Source organism: Carettochelys insculpta, chromosome 14 (assembly GCF_033958435.1).
Source record: "Carettochelys insculpta isolate YL-2023 chromosome 14, ASM3395843v1, whole genome shotgun sequence".
Classification (NCBI taxonomy): domain Eukaryota; kingdom Metazoa; phylum Chordata; order Testudines; family Carettochelyidae; genus Carettochelys; species Carettochelys insculpta.
Genome location: NC_134150.1, coordinates 12,510,918 through 12,530,045, shown reverse-complemented (window position 1 = coordinate 12,530,045; position 19,128 = coordinate 12,510,918). Strand labels below are relative to the sequence as shown.

Here is a 19,128-nt window from a genome sequence, read left to right as displayed (position 1 = left end):
GTTGTATAACCTTCTGCGGTAGGTTCTCTTTTGGCAGTCTCTTCCTTTATAATTCCTTGTTAGGGCCCTTCTGCATCCATCGTATTCTCAGGATATTTCTACAAAAACTCCTCTCAAATGCCAACATCCTTCTCATCAAATCTTTCATTATCAACCAGGTCTCAAATTCATACAACATGCTGCTGAATACACGTTTTCAAGATGCTCAGCTTCATTCCTAAACTAATTGCTTTGCTATTTCAGATTTTATGATTGCCTTCAAACGTGCTCTTGCTTTAGTTACTCTAGTCACTATTTCCTTCTTACAGTCTAGATCAGTGGTTCCCAACCTATTCCAGACAGGGACCCATTTTGACAATTCAGGAAGACTTGGTGACCTGAGGCAATTAAAAAATGGGGTGGTTTGGGAGTGCTGTAACTAGCTAATTTTGCACCTGAGGCAAGAATATAGAATTGTGCCCCTCATGTTTATATATTGATAACAGTTATTTCATAGAAAAGGACAAATATATTAATAAAATAATAACTCTATATTTACTATAGTTAATCAGAGTTGTGGTGGTGGAAAGACACTCATCCCCAAACTGCCCCCCCCGGCTTAAACCCCACAATCAGGGGATAGGGGAGTCATACCCAGGGACTAGGGGGGCTAGGGGAGTCACACTCAGGGGCTAGGAGAATCACACTCAGGGGCTGGAGGAGGCTCAAGGAGTGACACTCAGGGAATGGAGGTGGCTACTCTCAGGATCTAGGAGTCACTCGGGCTGGAAGGGGTCAGGGGAGGCACAGGGACCCCGACCCTCACAGCTGGAAGCTGGCTGGGCCACAGCAACCTGGGCCGTCAGTGACAGCCACGGGACCCCTGGCTGCTACAGGGTGACCCCCCTCTACAGCTGGAAGCTGATTGGGGTGCAGAGCCTCAGCTGGCAGTGCCAGTCACAGGAACCCTGGCTGAGTACAGGGGGCGCTCCCGGCCCCTGCGGCTGGAAACGGCCCCTGCAGGTCTGCCCCAGCCAGCAGAGCCAATTGCGGGAAACCCCGCTGCTGCTCGGAAAGGGACCCCCAACCCCCCCGCAACCGAAAGCGAGCTGAGGCAGAGCCTGGTCAGCAGCACCAGCCGCGGGAACCCCATCTGGGGCCAGCGGGAGACACTGACCTCCTACAGTTGGAAATCAGCTGGGGCAGAACCCTGCTGGCACCATCAGCCACAGGAACCCTGCTGGACGTTATGGGGACCCCATCTCCTGCAAAGGCTGGAAGCCAGGGAATTGACCAGCTCTGCCCTCCCTCCCAACCTTGGACCAAGACGCCCATCTCACCTAAGCTGGGTGCTGCTCCTCAGGTATGCAGTTCTCTGCCCTACAGCTGAAATGGTTCTTAATTTAACTGATTGGCTTAGCTGTCTGACAGCTGTTAATCCAATTAAGAAGTTGGGTACCACTTCAGTGTGAATGGCTTCTTAAGAGCCACCTGTGGAGCTGCCCAGCCCAGCCGGCGAACCTTTTCAAATGGAATTGCGACCCATGTTTGCATCCCAACCCATAGGCTGAGAAACCCTGGTCTAGATCATATGTTATGTTGCTCCCCACATATGTGAACTTCTCTACATTCTCGAGTTCAATCCCATCTACACTGATCTTCCTTCCTATTTTAACTTCAAATACCATCGTTTTTGTTTTATCAATGTTCATAATCAGTCCGTATCGCATCCCTCCCACATTTAGCACCTGCACCATTCTCACTAGCTTCTCTTTGTCTTCCTCAATGATAACTATATCACCTGCAAACCTCAAGTTGTTGATTCTCACTCCATGCAGATATCCCTTCTACCTCTTCCTTGTTCTTGTCCATTGCTCTCTCTACCCGTGTCTACACGTGCACGCTACTTCGAAGTAGTGGCACTAACTTCGAAATAGTGCCCGTCACGGCTACACGTGTTGGGCACTATTTCGATGTTAACATCAATATTAGCCGGCGAGACGTTGAAGCCGCTAACCCCATGAGGGGATAGGAATAGCGCCCTACTTCGACGTTCAACGTCGAAGTAGGGACCGTGTAGTCGTTGCGCGTCCCGCAACATCGAAATTGCGGGGCCCTCCATGGCGGCCATCAGCTGAGAGGTTGACAGACGCTCTCTCCAGCCCCTGAGCTCAACGGTGGCTGCGTGGAGCAGCCCCTTAAAGGTCCCCTCCCCCTCCCTTTCCTGTGCAGGAAGCAGAGAGAACATGCAGGCGGCAGCCCAGACACGTGGCCAGCCTGCACGTCTCTGAGGCACCACTGTCTGCCACCCCAGCTGCGATGGCCGCCCGGCACCCCCCCAGGGGACCCCCCCCTCAAGGGGAGCCAGGGCAGCCAGGGCTCGCGGGCTGGCAGCCAGGGCGGCAAGCGGCAGCGGGGCCCCTCCTGGATGGAGGCCGAGCTTCGGGACCTGCTGGGGCTCTAGAGTGAGGAGGAGGTGCTCCAGGTAATGGGGAGCAAGAGGCGGAATGCGGATGCGTTCGCTTGGCTGGCCGAGGGCCTGGCTGCCCGAGGTCACCCTGCCTGCACTCCGGACCATGTCCGGAGTAAAGTCAAAGAGCTGCGGCAGGGTTACGCCCGGGCCCGGGATGCGGCTGGCCGATCTAGGGCCGGCCTCGTCGCTTGCCCCTTTTACAGGGAGCTCAGGGACATCCTGGGCCCCTGGCACACCTCCTCCCCTCCGGCCACTCTTGATACCTCGGCTGAGGAGCCCCAGCAGGCCCCGGAGCCAGAGTCTGCCCCGGAGGTAAGCCCTGCACCCTGGGGGCCCCCCCTGGAGCCCACCCCCGGGGCACCAGAGCAGGAGGAGGAGGGGGACTCCTCCTCCACCGACACCGGGCTCCAGATCCTCCTCCTGCCATCCTGAAGCAGCAGCCGGGCGTCCGCCCCCCGGGTGTCCCCCGACCGTGGGAGTGGACCTACAGGTATGTACCCCCCCGGTGTACACCCCCGGGGTTGAGGGGCGGGGGTAATAGATATGTGGCCAGGGCCCTCCACATGCCCAGATGGCCATGTCCCTCACAGGAGTGCATCAGCCCCTGCCCCGCCCCCCAGCACAACAGTGCCATGCCCCATCCCCAGGGCTGGGGGGAGCGGAACCTCTAGGGTCCCCCGGGAAGAGGGGGTGGGACACCCCGCAGCAGCAGCAGCAGCAGCAGCAGCAGCAACAGCAGCATGAAATGGAGTGGGGGGAGTGCAAATGCGAGTCTCAGGCTAGATATGGGCGAAGTGGCTCCCAGTGGCTAAGGATGATCCTGGGGCTACAACTGGCAGGTTACACCTCTGCCCTGAACAAAGAGGAGGGAGGAGCCTAGCTGGCTTTCAATCGGGGGGGTTGTGTGGGGCGCAGGTGGAGGCTAGGGGAAGGGAGAGCTGGAAGGCAGCCAGCCTGAAGAGGGGGAAAGCTACACCCCAGAGGGGCACCCCTTGGGGTCTTCTCCCCACGACGGGTTGGAAGGACTGTCTCTGACTGCTGTACTGTCACTTCTGGGAGAAACTGGGCATTTGTTGCCTAAGAAACCTCTCCTGTCAGACCCTGTTGAGTGAAGTGAGAGTCACTCCCGCCGGGGGACGGGGTGCAGTGCAGGGGGACCCTTGAACCCCATCACAGCAGCATCTCCCGGGGACGGGGATGAGGAACTTGCAGCACAGGGGTGAGGGGACAAGTGCCATGGCTCGGGGCCCACACTAATGCCTGTCTCCACTCTTCTTCCCCCCCTCCTGTGTTCCGCAGCTGCACCATCGGAAGGACCGGAGAGCGCCGGCGAGGCTTCAGTGGTCCCGGAATCCCCTCCAGGGCCATCGCTCCAGGCCAGCCCCTCGGCGGAGGACTGACTGGCCCCACGGCGGGCAAGACGGCGGACCCAGCACCACCAGCTGACGGCGACAGACCGCCAGCAGCTGGCCCTCCACCGCCAGCAGCTGGAGGTCGCGGAGCAGCGCCTGCGGGTGGAGCAATGCCACCTCCATCTGCAGGAGCGGGCGCTGGCCTGGCGCCAAGAGGCATGGGGGGTCTACATGGAGACCTTCAACCGGCTAGTGGACTACCTGGCCCCACATGCCGCGCCGTCCGCCGCTGCGCCCGCCCTGAGTGCTCCACCCGCCGCGCCACCCACTGCTCCTCTCGTCGCCGTGCCATCCGCCATTGCCCCACCACCCGCCACCGATGGCCAGACCACCGAGGGAGACCTGGGGCCAGCTGAGACTCGCCGGACGTATCTGACGGTCCGCCCGGCCCACAGCCAGCCCCGGACAGGGCTGCGGCCGAGGCGGGGCTCCCGGCTGCCCACCCCCAGTGCCGGACTATAGGGGCGTGGGGCCCAGGACGTGCCCCCCGGCCCTTGTATATAGTTTGGACTTATTCATTTGAGCCCCCCGTTTGCCCCCCCCCCCATGTAAATAGTTCTCCCCTTCCTTGCAATCCCTGGTTTTTTTTTGTAAACATATGCATACTTTTTTATTTTTCACTTATAATAGTTAGAAGTTCTTGTATATAGTTTGGTATTAGTTAAAAGAAAACCAGTTTGATTTTACAAACAAGTGCGTGCTTTTATTTGTCCAGGAAAAGTGGCGGGGGTGTGCTGTTGGGTGCTCCGTGGTGTGGGCGTAGGGGCAGGGAGTGTTGTGGAGGAAGCGGGGGGGGCGCAGTGGGGGGCCTGGCAGAGTTCACCCCGTGGCCTCATCGAAGTGGGCCTGCAGGGCCTCCCGGACCTGGGTCCCTTCGGGGTCCACCTGGTGACTGGGGGCAGCAGGTGGCTGGACGTCGGCCCTGCTGGCCTCCACAGCCCAGCCCTGAAAAAAGGCCTCCCCCTTGCTCTCCACCAGATTGTGTAGGGTGCAGCAGGCACCCACAATCTGGGGGATGTTGTTGGGGCCCGCATCCAAGCGGGTCAGGAGACATCTCCAGCGCCCTTTGAGGCGGCCAAATGAGTGCTCCACCACCTGGCGCGCGTAGTTCAGGCGCTGGTTGAAGTGCTCCTGGCTGGCAGAGAGATGGCCTGTGTACGGGTGCATGAGCCAGGGCTGGAGGGGGTATGCCGCATCTGCGATGACGCAGAGGGGCATGGTGGTGTCCCCCACAGGGATCTCCCGCTGGGGGATGTAGGTCCCCGCCTCCAGCTGGCGGCACAGGGCCGAGTTCCGGAAAACCCGGGCGTCATGGGTGCTGCCAGGCCAGCCCACATAAACGTCCTGGAAACGGCCCCGGCTGTCCACCAAGGCCTGGAGTACCACTGAGTGGTAGCCCTTGCGGTTGATGTAGCGTCCTCCACTGTGTTGCGGGGCGTGGATAGGGATGCGAGTCCCATCCAGAGCCCCAAAGCAACTGGGGAAGCCCAGCGTGGCAAAGCCCACGATGGTGGCATCTGGGTCCCCCAGCCTCACGAGCCTGTGGAGGAGCATGGCATTGATGGCACGCATGACCTGCAGGGGAAGCACATGGGAGAGCACCAATGAGGGGTGAGCAGGGGGTGCGTGGCCCTGCCCTGCCCTGCCCTCCCCTGCCAGGGCCCCCCTCCCCTGCCCTGCCCTCCCAGAGCTGCCTCCCCCTCCCCCCGTGGGTCCTCTTACCTCCATGAGGACAGCCCCTACGGTGGCCTTGCCGACGCCAAACTGCTGGCCCACGGATTGCTAGCTGTCTGGAGTGGCCAGCTTCCAGAAAGCGATGCCGACCCGTTTCTCCACTGGGAGGGCACGCCGCATGGTGGTGTCCTGGTGCCTGAGTGCGGGGGTGAGCCACTGGCACAGCTCCATAAATGTCTGCCGGCTCATCCTAAAGTTCCTGAGCCAGCGGTCGTCGTCCCACTCCTCAAGCACCAGCCGCTCCCACCAGTCGGTGCTGGTGGGGTAGCTCCACAGGTGGCGGCGTGTGAGGCTGGGGGGGGGGGGTCGGGGTGCTGCACGGTTGGGGGTTGAGTCCTGCTCCCCTGGGGGCCGCTCCTCCTCCGGTGTGGCAAGGAGGTGCTCAGGTGCCTCCCACATGGCATGGATCAGGGCGAGCCCTGCTCCTGCAGGGAGGGCTGGGTGGACCTCTGGCTGCTGCTGCTGCTGCTGGGGGTCCATGACTGCGTTGCCCGAGGTCTGCGTGCCTATGGCTCTTCAGACCACGTGCTGTGCAGGCTCAGTGTGTCTGGGAGGGGCCCTTTAAGGGAGCGGCTAGCTGTTGCCCCGGAAGCGCTAGTCCGCCCTGTGACCCTGTCTGCAGCTGTGCCTGGCACCCTTATTTCGAAGTGTGCTACTTTGGCGTGTAGACGTTCCCTCGCAGCGCCTATTTTGATGTGGTGCTGCGCAACATCGATGTTGAACGTCGACGTTGCCAGCCCTGGAGGACGTGTAGATGTTATTCATCGAAATAGCCTATTTCGATGTCTCTACATCAAAATAAGCTATATTACATAGCTTGTGTATTTCCTGAATCACACTTCACCAAATCACACTACCCTGAATCACAATCCACCGTATTTGATCATCTCTCCTGTGATTTTATCACTTCCAGGGCTCTTGTTGTTCTTTAGTTGTTTCACTGCTCTTTCTACTTCCTCCTTCGAAATATCGGTCTCGCTCTGGATACTCTGGAGATATCACTTTCTCTTCGACCACTCCCTCTGAGACACGCTAAGGTCCAACTGTGCTTTGTTTAGATTGACACAATATCTTGTCCATTGCTGCACAAACTTCTCCTTGTTTATGAGCACCTCGTTGTTCCCATCTTTGATCAACATCTGCTTTGGCTGTCTCTTCCTATTAATTTTTCTAATCATCGTATATACCTCCCCAGTCTTACACTCACCATAATACCTCCCTATACCTTCACACTGCTCCTCTAACCATTTCGCCTGATCCATTTCGGCCGCTCTCCTTACCTTGTTGCATTTCACTCTATATTGCTCTTCCGCCCTCCCAGACACATCCCTTCTGATCTTCAACACTCTCTTCTCTTGGACCAGCTTCAGTATTTCCTGCATAAGCCACTTCTTACTGATCTTCTCTTCTTCCAGAACAGTCTGCCCAATTGTCTCTTTTATCGCCATGGTTATCTCTTTGACTCTCTTATCTATGTCCTTCTCTGTGGCTGCATTTCTAATCTTCTCATTGAGTGCTGCTCTGTATGCATTCCCTATTTCTTCCTCGCCTAGCCTGACCATGTTTCCTTTTGATCTTGATGATAAGAAGACGGATAACACCAGTACAGCAGGGCTGAACCTTCAAGGAGTGGATACAGACTCAGATCATAGTCTAGTGATTGCAAACATCAAGATGAAACTCAAAAAAAGTGTAAGACACAGTTTAAGAAGAGAAGAGACTTGGCAAGTCTGATGTGATTAAATGATATTTAAAAATGACTGTTATACACAAAAAATAGACTTTGGAAAAGCCAGATCTCAGAAACCCAGGATTGCTCGATATAACTTTTAGTGAAGAGAAAAATAGTTCTGTAACTTTAAGATAGAAATTAACAACTTTTGCTATGTTTCCCCACATTCTCAGTTAACATAGGACCCAGAGCATGGATGTGTCAGAGGTTCTCTGTATTCCATGCCTAACTTACAATGAATGCCAGACTGAATCAAAGAGCGCCCTGCAACCTAGGAACTGCAAAGATAACTCATGGTACAGTCTATAGAGACCACAGAAATCTGAGCCTGGTAAAGTGAGAGACCTAAAGCCCAGAAATCTATACCACACTGAAAGAGAGCCCAAGCTCAAGTCTGCTAGCATGGACAATGACATGCTTCTGTTTGTTGTGTACACAAACCCTTAAAACCAGCTTTGCCTCCCCTACCCCTAGCCTGTACCTTACAAGACACACAGTACAGAATCTGACCCACCTCGCTTCAACTATTAATCTTTAACAGTCAAGCAACCTCTACAATAGGTCACCACTTGGATGGGAAATCTCTAGACTGACACACAGGTGGTTCAAGAAGTGTGCTGGTAATAACTCAATAGTTAGTAGTTTTCTTCCTTCAGTCAGTGCTACTCTAAAAGCCTAGCATGGGGACTGTGCTGCAAGTAGTTGTATTTTTTGAATGAAACATAAAACTAACACTCTGGCCACTAAGGCCGTGTCTACATAGCCCTTTAGCACAGCGCTGCCTGAAAAAAATTCAGGGATAAGGGACTGATGATGGGGTTGGGGGAGTGGGTTTAGCAGGCAGAGGCATGTCCACATAGCCTCTGTACTGCTGGCACACCCCTGCTGACAGCAAAATCTCCATGACTATGCTAGTTAGCCACGTGAATTTGCAAATGGTTCTCCATTAGCAATTTCTTGAACTGCCATTAGCATAGTGCTGTCAGTAGCAGCATTTTGCTAAAGGGCTGTGTGGACATGGCCTAAGAGTGATAAAAAAACATTCCATGGCAAATTTTGCACGAGTAAGATTGTAAAAGCTTGATCAAATTCCAAGTAGAGAACATACATTTTACTCTAATGAAATTTGATAGGGATCCTTATGCTTTCCATTTCAAAATCTGTTGTGCAATGTCTGGATAAGGGACTGGATTTTACCCTCAGCAAGTTTGTGGCTGACACAAAACAAGGGGGAGAGGTAGATATGTTGGAGGGTACAAAGAAAATCTAGAGTGACCTAGATAAATTGGAGGACTGGGCCAAAAGAAATATGATGCGGTTCAAGAAGGAGAAGTGTAGAGTCCTGCACCTGGGGCAGAAGAATCTCATCCATTGTTATAGGTTGGGGACCAACCGGCTAAGCAGCAGTACAGTGGAAAGAGACCTTGGGGTTATGGTGGATGAAAGTCTGGATATAAGTAAACAGTGTGCCCTTGTAGCCAAGAAGGCAAATGGCATTTTGGGGTGCATTAGGAGGAGCATTTTGAGCAGATCTAGAGAAGTGGTTATTCCCCTCTAGTCAGCACTGGTGAGGCCACAACTGGAATATTGTGACCACTTTTGGGCCCCCCACTATAAAAAGGATGTGGATGTGCTGGAGCAGGTTCAGTGGAGGGCAATAAAATGATTAAGGGTCTGGAGCACAAGACCTATAAGGAGAGGCTGAGGGATTTGGGCTTGTTTAGTTTACAGAAGAGAAGACTGAAGGGTGATTTAATAGCAGCCTTCAACTTCCTGAAGGGGAGCTCTAAAGCAGAGGGTGAGGAACTGTTCTCAGTGGTGTCAGATGGCAGAACAAGGAGTAATGATCTGAAGTTAAAGAGGGAGAGGTACAGATGAGCCATTAGGAAAAACAGTTTCATCAGGAGGGTTGTCAAACATTGGAATGCATTGCTTAAAGAGGTGCTGGAGTCTCCATCCCTCGAGGTTTTTAAGTCCTGGCTTGACAAGATCCTGGCTGGGATGACTTAGTGGGGGTTGATCCTGCTTAAAGCAGAGGGCTGGACTAAATGACCTCCTGAGGTCCCTTCCAGCCCTAGGATTCTATGAATTTCACTGATGCCAATACAATCAATGCCAGACTCCAAGTCCCCATTTTCTGTTGCAGTGGAAGGTGTGTAAAATTAAGAAATAAAAATATCATACAAATTTCTTATCTCAGCCCTTGCTTCTTCAAGCAAACTATGTCCATATCTTGGGAGCACTGGTTGAGGGGATCTCCTTTCTATATCCTGGAATCTCATTCCTAAAAGAAAAGAAAACAGAGTGTCATATTTCTGATCCTGAAGTTAATAAAAAAAATATATTTAGCATAAGGGAAAATTCTCATAAATAGAAATATGAGATACTACACAGATGTCATAAAGTGTATCTTTATATCACATACACAATAGAATGTGACATATAAATTCAGAAAACACATCACAGTTCCAGAATTCAAAATTCCAGTGCGGACAAAGAGCAGGATAGCTGTAGACAGATGTTATCAATAGGCGTTAATAAGGGCCTTCTAGAAGGCGTTTATTGTCATTTGAAAACAAATGCCATTTTCATTGAAATAGGGTTGAATTACAATGATAATTTAAGAAACGGTTACTGCCTATAGTTACTTATATAATTCTCTGAGGCCATTTCTACACAGGCCACTTCCTTCGGAAGTGGCATGCTAATACACGGAGCGAAAGATGCTAATGAGGCGCGGATGCAAATTCCCGTGCCTCATTATCATAGTGTCACGTGATTTCGAGTCTGGAAGACCATTCTTCCGGACTCCAAAACACCGTGTAGAAGTGAGGCCCCGGGGGTGCTTCCGGAAAGAAGTCCTTCTGGAGGCCCCTTCTTCCTGAAAATTTTTGGGAAAACAGGGCCTCCGGAAGGAGGACTTCCTTCCAGAAGCCGCCCCCCCACCCCCCAGCCCCAGGGGCCGCACTTCTACACGGTGTTTTGGAGTCCAGAAGAACAGTGTTCCAGACACCAAATCACGTGATGTTATGCTAATGAGGTGCAGGGAATTTGCATCTTTCGCTCTGTGTATGTGTAGAAATGGCCTGACAGATTATCTCCATGAAGCCATAGTGGAGGAATCAGGTACCTAAGTTAGCAGTCATAGGACCACGATCAGTAGTTTGTGCTTGAGGAAATCATTTGGACACCTAAGTTTTACATAGCACTGACTGTTGGTGTAAGTGTCCCAATCAGTGTTAAAGGTCTTTTCATTCCCCTTTATCACCAGAAACTATTTAGGCCTGGGCTCCAAAGGACAGGAGGAGAGATGGTCACTGCAACTTCTCCTCCTTCTTGACTATGCCTCAACAAAGCTCCACTGAAAGAAATTAGCTAGATGTAATCTCCCTGAAGAGAGCTGCTAGGCTAGTTGGACAGTCCTCCTAAATGCAGCATCTATGGTTACTGCAGCATCAAAAGATTAGTGATTTGCTAATGCATGAACTGAATGCCATACATCAACTTTTCAGAAAACAGCATACTGAAGATACATAATACTGAGGCTGCCCTCCCTCTAGAGGAGTGAGCTGAAAGATGTTCAAGACACAGGAACATCAGCAAGATATATGAAATAAACAAACTGTCTTACCTACCTCGACAGCCTCTGAACTGAGATGAGTTGATCTTTTATGCATTTCCAAAAGTTACAAATCTTTCTAAGTAGCTCAGTAGGTTGGATTTTTATTGTTGCAATAGCACACAAATTAATGTATTAGCTTGAACATTTCTCTTTCTCACCAACAGAAACTATTCTAATAAAAGATATTACCACACACACTGTCTCTCTGTGTGATAAAATATAACAAAAGCCATGAGGATTTGAATTACTACGCATACTGAGCAACATACTTCTGACTCAAGTAATCATACAGGGCCTCATCAAAGCTCTGTTTAGCCCAGTATCCTTTCAACAGTGGCTAATGCCAGGTATTTCAGAGGGAATGAGCAGAACATGCAGCCACCTATTCCTAGCTTCTGGCAAAGAGAGTCTAGGGACATCATCCCCTCTCACCTTGGCCAACAGCCTTTGATGGTTGTACCTCCCATGAATTTATCTAGCTCCTTCAGATCAATAGTTTCCACTATTTTTACATACACGATTACTTTTTGACTTTATCACACCCATTCCCCAAGGCCTTGCCCTACGTACTACATTTCCCCATCATCACTCAGTCACTTGCTCTCCCTGTTCCTAACTTGCTTTCCACCAGGCTTGGACAGGGAATTGGCATGCAGGAGTGAGGGGTACCAGCTCTGGGAGGGAGTTTGGTTGTAGAAAGGGGCTGCAGGCCGGGACAAAAATATGTTGGGGTGTAGGAGAGAGTGAGGGCTTTGGGAGTTTATTGCATGATGGGGCTCGAGACTGGTGCAGGAGGATGGGCTGCAGAACAGGATGTGAAATTTAGGTGCAGGAAGGGATTCTGTCCTGGGTAGGGGGTTGGGCTCCTCTGGCCTGGAGGCACTTATTACATACAGCTGGTGGCACAGCAGGGTTCAGACAGGCTTCCTGAATGCCATGGTCCCACAAGGATCCTGGAAGCAGCTGGCTGTTGGTGTGTCTCTGCATACCCCTAGAGACAGAGGGTCTCTGTGTGCTGCTCAGGCACAAAAGCACCACCCCCACTGCTCCCAGTAGTTGGTACCCAGCCAATGGGAGCTTAGGAGATGGTGCTGGGAACAGGGGTGGCTTATAGAGCTGCCTCCCAAGTCCATGGGCTGCAGAGTTGTGCCAAAAGCCATCCTCTTCCAGCAGCAGCAAGTGGCCAGGGCATACAGGCAGACTCCATGAGTCCAGTTACATGCTGGACTTTCAGTAGCCCTGAAACTGTGATCAACTGGCAGAAGGTCCATAATCAACCAGTCAATCATGAATAACTGGCTTGTGACCACTTTAACTTGCTAGAACCATGAACCATCAGGCTGGATCTCTAATTGTTTCTTGTAGATCAAAGACAAACCAGTGCAGCATTTCAAAGACCACACATTGCTTAAAAAGACAAGGAAGAACTTGATTGCCTCTTTGGTGTCAGGATGTTGTTTGTGGGCCTGCCATGTGCATAGCAGATAGGCTTATTTCGGATAAGATGACTCATTCCTATAGATATCTTGAAACCTTGACACAAAAGAGTTAACCAATTCTTCCTTGTTTGTTTAAGTAACCATATTGTCACACACGCTAATCCAAACTGGATTCTCCGACACATGTACAAGCCTAAAGTTGAGTTGGGATACTTCTGGTAAGCTTTATAGCATGGGCATAGTTATATTAAAAACAAAAGACACAACAAGAAATCTTGTGGCACCTTGTAGACTAACAAATATTTTGGAGCATAAGCTTTTGTGGGCAAAGACCTGCTTCATCAGACGAATGGGGGGAGGGGGGTATTTTCAGAAGGGTGTCTAAAGAGTGGGGTCCCAGTAAAAGGAAGAGCCAGAGCTGACAAAGTCTATTCGGCAAGGTGGAAAAGGCCCCTTAACAGTAGTATGTATCAACAGAGGAAAAAACAGGTCAGGTCAGACAGGGGGACGTGGACCCATTGTCAGAGTCTAATGGGGAGATATTAACACCCAGGGCAGAGAAGCTGCTTTTGTAAGGGGACAGCCACTCCCAGTCTCTGTTTAATCCTCGGTTGATGGAGTCACATTTGCAAATAAATTGCAACTCAGAGACTTCTCTCTCCATTTGATTTTTGAAATTTTTTTTGGTTCAGGACTGCTACTTTTAAATCTGTTACTGAGTGTCCAGGGAGATTAAAGTGCTCTCCCACAGGTTTCTGTACATTACCCTTCCTGATGTCTGATTTATGGCCATTTATTCTCTTACGTAGAGACTGTCCAGTTTGGCCAATGTAAATTGTAATGGGGCATTGCTGGCACATGATAGCATATTAGTAGATGTGCGGGTAAAGGAGCCCCTGATGGTATGGTTGATGTTAGGTCGTGTGATCATATTACTGGTATAGATACGTGAGCAGAGCTTGCAGCAAGGTTTGTTGCAGGGATTGGTTCCAGGTTTAGAGTTATTGTGCTGTGATCTGTAGTTGCCGGTGAGCCTCCCCAACTCATGCATCTGATGAAGTGGGTCTTTGCCCACGAAAGCTTATGCTCCAAAATATTTGCTAATCTATAAGGTGCCACAGGACCTCTGGCTGTTCTCAAAGATACAGACTGACACAGATATCTCTGTGATACTTGTTTTTAATGTTTTCTCTGTAACACTTTCACCTTAAAAATAAACATGATTGCTTAGAAAGGGCTCTTCGGTAACTTTGAAATGTAGGCAATTACATTGTTTCTAGCCTCTGAGGCCAGAGCAAAGCAAGCCTGCTTAGGCAATCCAATTTGCTGAGAAAGCCACAGTGCAGGCATAGAACTGTGCTGTACTTCTTGGAAAAAATGCAGTCAGGAGGCAGGGAGAGAAATCTTTGCTCATGAAAAGTGGTAGCTGAGGAGCTGGGAGCCTAGAATGGGTGCCTTTGCTGGATCTAAGAGGGGGAACACAGGTGCAGGACCCTGAACTATGTCACCTTGCACAATATATGAGCTATCTGTCTGTTTCTATATGCTGAGCTATTGACCACTGCTACTCAAATTAGTTGGAGCATGCCAATTTTAGCTGCCATGGTGGTATTTCCTTCCCCATTAAACTAAAAAATACAAATGCAAACAAAGCAAAAAACACAGCTCCCTTCATGTTTATGCTTTAGACAGGAAGAAAAAGCAGTTACTGTAGTCAGAAATGGATAGTGCTGCAGTTAGGTATGTAAATACAGCAGGCAATGCTCATCTATTGCCTGAGAGAACAAAATCTATTTTATTGAGAAACAGAATATTAGCCATGATACCAAGGCTACCATATATTTTAACAAAGATGACAATATTTAACTGCAACACAGAAAAACAGAAGTAAACAGTAAGAAACTCTGCTTACCAATGTATCCGAAATAATTTTGCAACAGTGTGTCTAGGCAACAGGAGCTTGCTCTTGCAAACTGAGAATCATTTATATTATGCCAAAGAGCATTCCTAGTTTTCTGTCCCTGCACCATTTTAACTACAGCATTGTAGAGGAAGCCTTGATTGCAATTCTAATGTGTAATTCATGACTTCACAAAGACACAAAATTTCACATTATAAAAACACTAGTGAATAAAATGCAAAAGCCTACTACTTTTCATTGCTTGTTTAAACATTTCATCAGAATTACTTCTTTTTGGCAAGTTGGAGTTTCATAGTAACCAAATCTCAATGCACTTTCCCAGAAGAAAGAATGTTCACAAGAATATGGAATATTCTCTTCAAACTGATGATTTGAAAAAAGGACAAAAATGTCATGTGTCTGACTAGGAGTTTGGCACAAAACTCATAGAAGTTAATGGTGAGTTGCCAGCTGAGTCAATAAGTTTTGGATCAGGTTACAAGTTATTTTGATAGATATAATAAACTCCAAGCAGAAATCCCTTCACAGACTTTTTCATTATAAAAATTTAACATATATAATTGAATTTGCTTATATAATTAAATCACCCACATAACACTGAAAATGAATGCCAGTTTCTACTTCTCTTGTAGTCAATGGAAAATCATGAATGTAAAAACCTGCATTAACTATGATTCTGCCACACCATAAAAAACTTCCAGAACCTACACATGTATAATAGATTTTTTAAAAATATTTGCAATGTTGTGCATGCAGTTATCATTGTAGAGACTAGCTCTAAAACTAAATAAGGAAAAATATGTGAAAAAGTTGCCATGTGTAACTTTTTTAATATGTTAGCATGAGCTGCCTTTTCATATACTTTTGGCTTTATACAAGCCCTTCACATTTACAGAGATTTTAATTTATAATAAAAAAACTACAGTTTTAACACATTAGGATATGCTAGGTTTGATGATTATACTTGAAATTGTTTTCCTATTGACAACATCATCGTGGCTTCTCAAGTGATGACATACAAAATGAACAAGATGTAAGGATTGCCACACAAAGTAAAATATATTAAAAGTGGGCAAACAGCTCATTTTTTGTAGCAACTCCTGAAGGAGACCTACACCTACAAAGGAACTAAAGAACAGAAATTAAAATTTGACCATTGTTACATATATTTCTTGGGTAAAGAACTATTCAGGATTGTCTATTAATAGATGTTAGCACATAATCTCTATTTCAATTATACCTTTCCTTGTGTGCTCTTGGATAGGGAGAGCCTCATTCATTTTTCTCAGACCAGTGTTAACGCGAGATTGAACATAGCTGTACGGAGTATGCCGATGGCCTTGAACTTGGAGCTGGTGTTTGGTTGCTATGAGTCTCTTGCGGATGCCTTCATTTTGTTTCTCAAGCTCACGAACTTTCTCTTGCAGCTGCTCAATCATTTCTTCAAGCTCCACATCCTGACCCGAACGCTTGGGGCCACCACCAATCTGCTCAGACCTTTTCTTGTCATTAACAAGCCGAATTAACTTGGTGGCCATTCTGGAGAAATAATAAAAAGATGAAAAAGAATGTGTAAAGTCAGCATAAAAAACACTGTTGAAAAGAACATAATCACTGTGAAGACTTCAGTGTAGAACCTTGAATAATAAATTACAGGTTTTGATATAACTGTTACTGCCTGTAAAGAACGCTTTGAAGATAATTGAAACCACCAGGTAGCAATCTGCTTTATAGCACTGACAAATAACAGTTTCCTAAGGCTTATCATTTAAGGTTAATAAAGAAAGGACACATATTTACTCCATATGCTTCTTAAATATAATTTTTAACACATGACCTTTTAGAAGAACTCTGCATTCTGTTAAGTACAGTTACATATTGGGGATGTGGTGGGGTAATGTATAAAAATTACTTATTCCACAAGAAATTAGCTGTTGAACACATGCTAATAATATGGGAAATTTCAGTAATGTATTGTTTACACTTTCACTGTAGGATTTTAAATCACATTTCAGTTCTAAAAATGTTAAAGAGTGTAGGTGAGCATGCCAAAAAAGCTCCTCCGGAGAAAGAATCTTAATGGCTCACATTGCTATGATAAATTTTAAATTCAATATATAGTACCAATGTGCTAAGAAAAGTAATACTTAGCTGTGGGGTGTAATTAGATAGAGGAAGTGTGGTTTTCACCCGTCTTTAAAAGGATACAAATTCTGCTTTTGGCATCTTAAGAATCGTACCTTTGGTTTATTTTAGTTTTGATAAACACTGGTAAGCAGAACAAAAGACCAAGAGGGCACAAGGGGGTGATGTAATATGTAAAAACATAAAACATGCCCAGCGTGAACAGAAAAAACTTGGCATAGAAAGAAAGAAAAGGTGGCTTTGATGAAGGAGACAAGTTCAAGACTTTACAAAATTGGTCGCACATCTTTAAAGAACTGTATCTAGTTTTTAGGGAATCTATTTTTGCAGAGGCCCAGACAGGAAACTGAAAATAAAGACACACTTCATTTGTTTAAAGGGGTTTGTTTGACTTTAGCATGGTTACAGACAGAAGCTTTCACTTAAAAGAACAAAAGTGAAACAACAAAAAATAATTCAAAATAGCCTTGGGATGTCACAGAACTGCCTGCAAGCAGTTTTATTTTACACACACAAACACACACACTGCATATTCAATCCACTCTTCCAGCTACAAGAACTTCAGCATGTGATATTGAGAAGAAATTGAATAGCTGAATTAGTTAAGACTTTTTCCTCACAGACACCACACAATGCATTAATGGCTTGATTTTTTTTTTTAATTTAAACTACCAGTTAGTGCATCCATGGCATTATGAAACAGGTGGCCAATTTTGAGCACACTGGGTAAGTTTAGGCACCTCACATTTCTTCTCTCATTGGGCTGAACCAGAGACAGTTCCACACAGAACGAGATGAATAATCAATCTGATCAACTACTTGACAGCACACAGTATCACATGCTTCAAAGAACACTACAATGCAAGTAGGTATAATAATGACTCGTAAAACTTGAGCTACACAGCTCCTTTTTCATTCCATCCCCTATTACAGGTTGTATGTCTGAACACCAGGATTCTCTGGTCCAGCAACATCGGTGGTCCACCAAGGCAACAGATATTGCTGGACCAGAGTGCTGCACGCTGGAGACAGTGATAGTGGGCAGGGTAGTGAGGCAGCCTGGCCAGGGCTAGTGTTCAGCTGAGTGGTCAGAGCTGCAGCCGGGGCTGAAGTCAATGGCAGCAGGGCCGTGGGCAGAGATGGAGCCTGCAGCAGGGGGTCATGTCTGAAGCCCACATCAGTGGGGCCAGAGCCTCTGGCATGGGGACCATGGCTGAAGCCTGTGGCAGGGGGCTGTGGCCAGACTCAGCAACAGCTGGGCCAGTGGCATTGCCAGGTCTGGAGCCAACAGCATGAGTACTACGGCCAGAGACTGTGGCTGAGGGGCTGGAGCCCATGGCTGATAGCTGGGGGGCCGTAGCCATGGGGCTGGAGCCACGACTGGGGCTGAGCCTGAGGTAGCGAAGCCAAGGCTGGAGAGTGCAGCTGCTGGCAACAAGGCTGTGGCTGGAACCCATGGCTGTGGGGCTGAGGATAACAGCAGGAGGCTGCAGCCCCTGGCACTCAGGCTGGGGCTGGAATTGAGGCAGTGGCAGGTTGGGGGGGGGGGGGGGGGGGCTGGTAGCAAAAACAGTAAGGCTGTATCTGCATTACAAAAGTAACTTTGAAGTTGAGTGTCTACACACACCCTACTTCGAAGTTAAAATTCAAAGTAGGGCTCTACTTCAATCCCAGGAGTGAATAACGACTTTGAAGTTGGGCTTCCTTTGAAGTTAACTTCGAAGTAAGGGAAAATGAGTGTGGACTCTCTGCTGGCTACTTCAACATTAGTTCCAAGGTTAGACACACCCTATGACACTTAAAGAGCTTAACGGCTGGCATATTTAGAGCTGACTAAATTTTTTTATGGTAGTGAAGAGCTACTCCTCTGCAGATATGAGAAAAACAATTGAGAATTCAACAGTATGGCCACTTATAAAAGGATGAGTAAAGAGGGAAAGACATAGGGGAGTGAAGGGTAGGATAGGGAGCTGAAGTGGTGCATGTGGACTGCCATAAATGGGGAATGAAATCTTCAGTACCTGTTTGCGCCTCTAAGTACTCTTTTTTCCCAACCTCCTAGACACATTTAGCATTTTTGTCCTTCCACAACAAGATAATGAAACTCCCATTGGAGATGGACTTGAAGATGTGCATGGCAGATAGGTACACCAAATGCACAGCCTCATCATACCTCCACCACCACACAGATGCAATATATCCAACAGTGAGAGAGGCGGAATTCATCTCAATGTGTGGCGGTGTAGACTGTTTACATTCTTCTGTGTCTAAAAAGTACTTTGTACATACACAAATTAGACATAATTGACAGTATGACAGAGATGGCTTCTATAAATCTGATATTCCTAAATTTTCTCTGTCATTACACTGTGCTAGCTCCACTCCTAGTTCCCAGTCACTAAACTGAATTAAGAGATGCTAAAAATATACAAACACTTTCTTAGCAGTTTTACAGGTATGCAATCTTTGTGGTGGCCATAATAGATGCTATATGCTTACAAATGGGAGGGAAAGAGATCTGTGCAATGACAAGTGAGAAGGCAGGTGGTTTAAAAACATTTTTCACACTCCAAAATTTTTTGAGAAGCTCTGTTAGTAGACACATACCTAAACAGATCATATCATCCATATCATCAACATATGCTAATATACCTATATGACAGCATGAATT

At 48.0% G+C, this 19,128-nt stretch overlaps 1 protein-coding gene across 5 annotated transcripts in view; it reads right to left on the bottom strand.

Annotated features, from left to right (window-relative positions):
• The window catches only part of RPGRIP1L (RPGRIP1 like), a 193,958-nt gene that overhangs the window by 168,376 nt on the left and 6,454 nt on the right, over positions 1 to 19,128 (bottom strand). For 4 of the 5 annotated variants that reach the window (XR_012647535.1, XM_075009174.1, XM_075009175.1 and 1 more), the window contains exons 5-6: positions 15,553 to 15,851; positions 9,515 to 9,614 (exon numbers count right to left, since the gene is read on the bottom strand). Coding sequence is in view for 4 of the 5 variants with exons in the window: in XM_075009174.1 (XP_074865275.1) it covers positions 9,515 to 9,614; positions 15,553 to 15,851 (399 nt within the window). In the remaining variant the exon portion in view is untranslated. Of the gene's footprint in view, positions 1 to 4,565; positions 5,440 to 9,514; positions 9,615 to 15,552; positions 15,852 to 19,128 lie in introns of those variants that run through there. The other variant, XM_075009177.1, reaches the window with a different exon arrangement.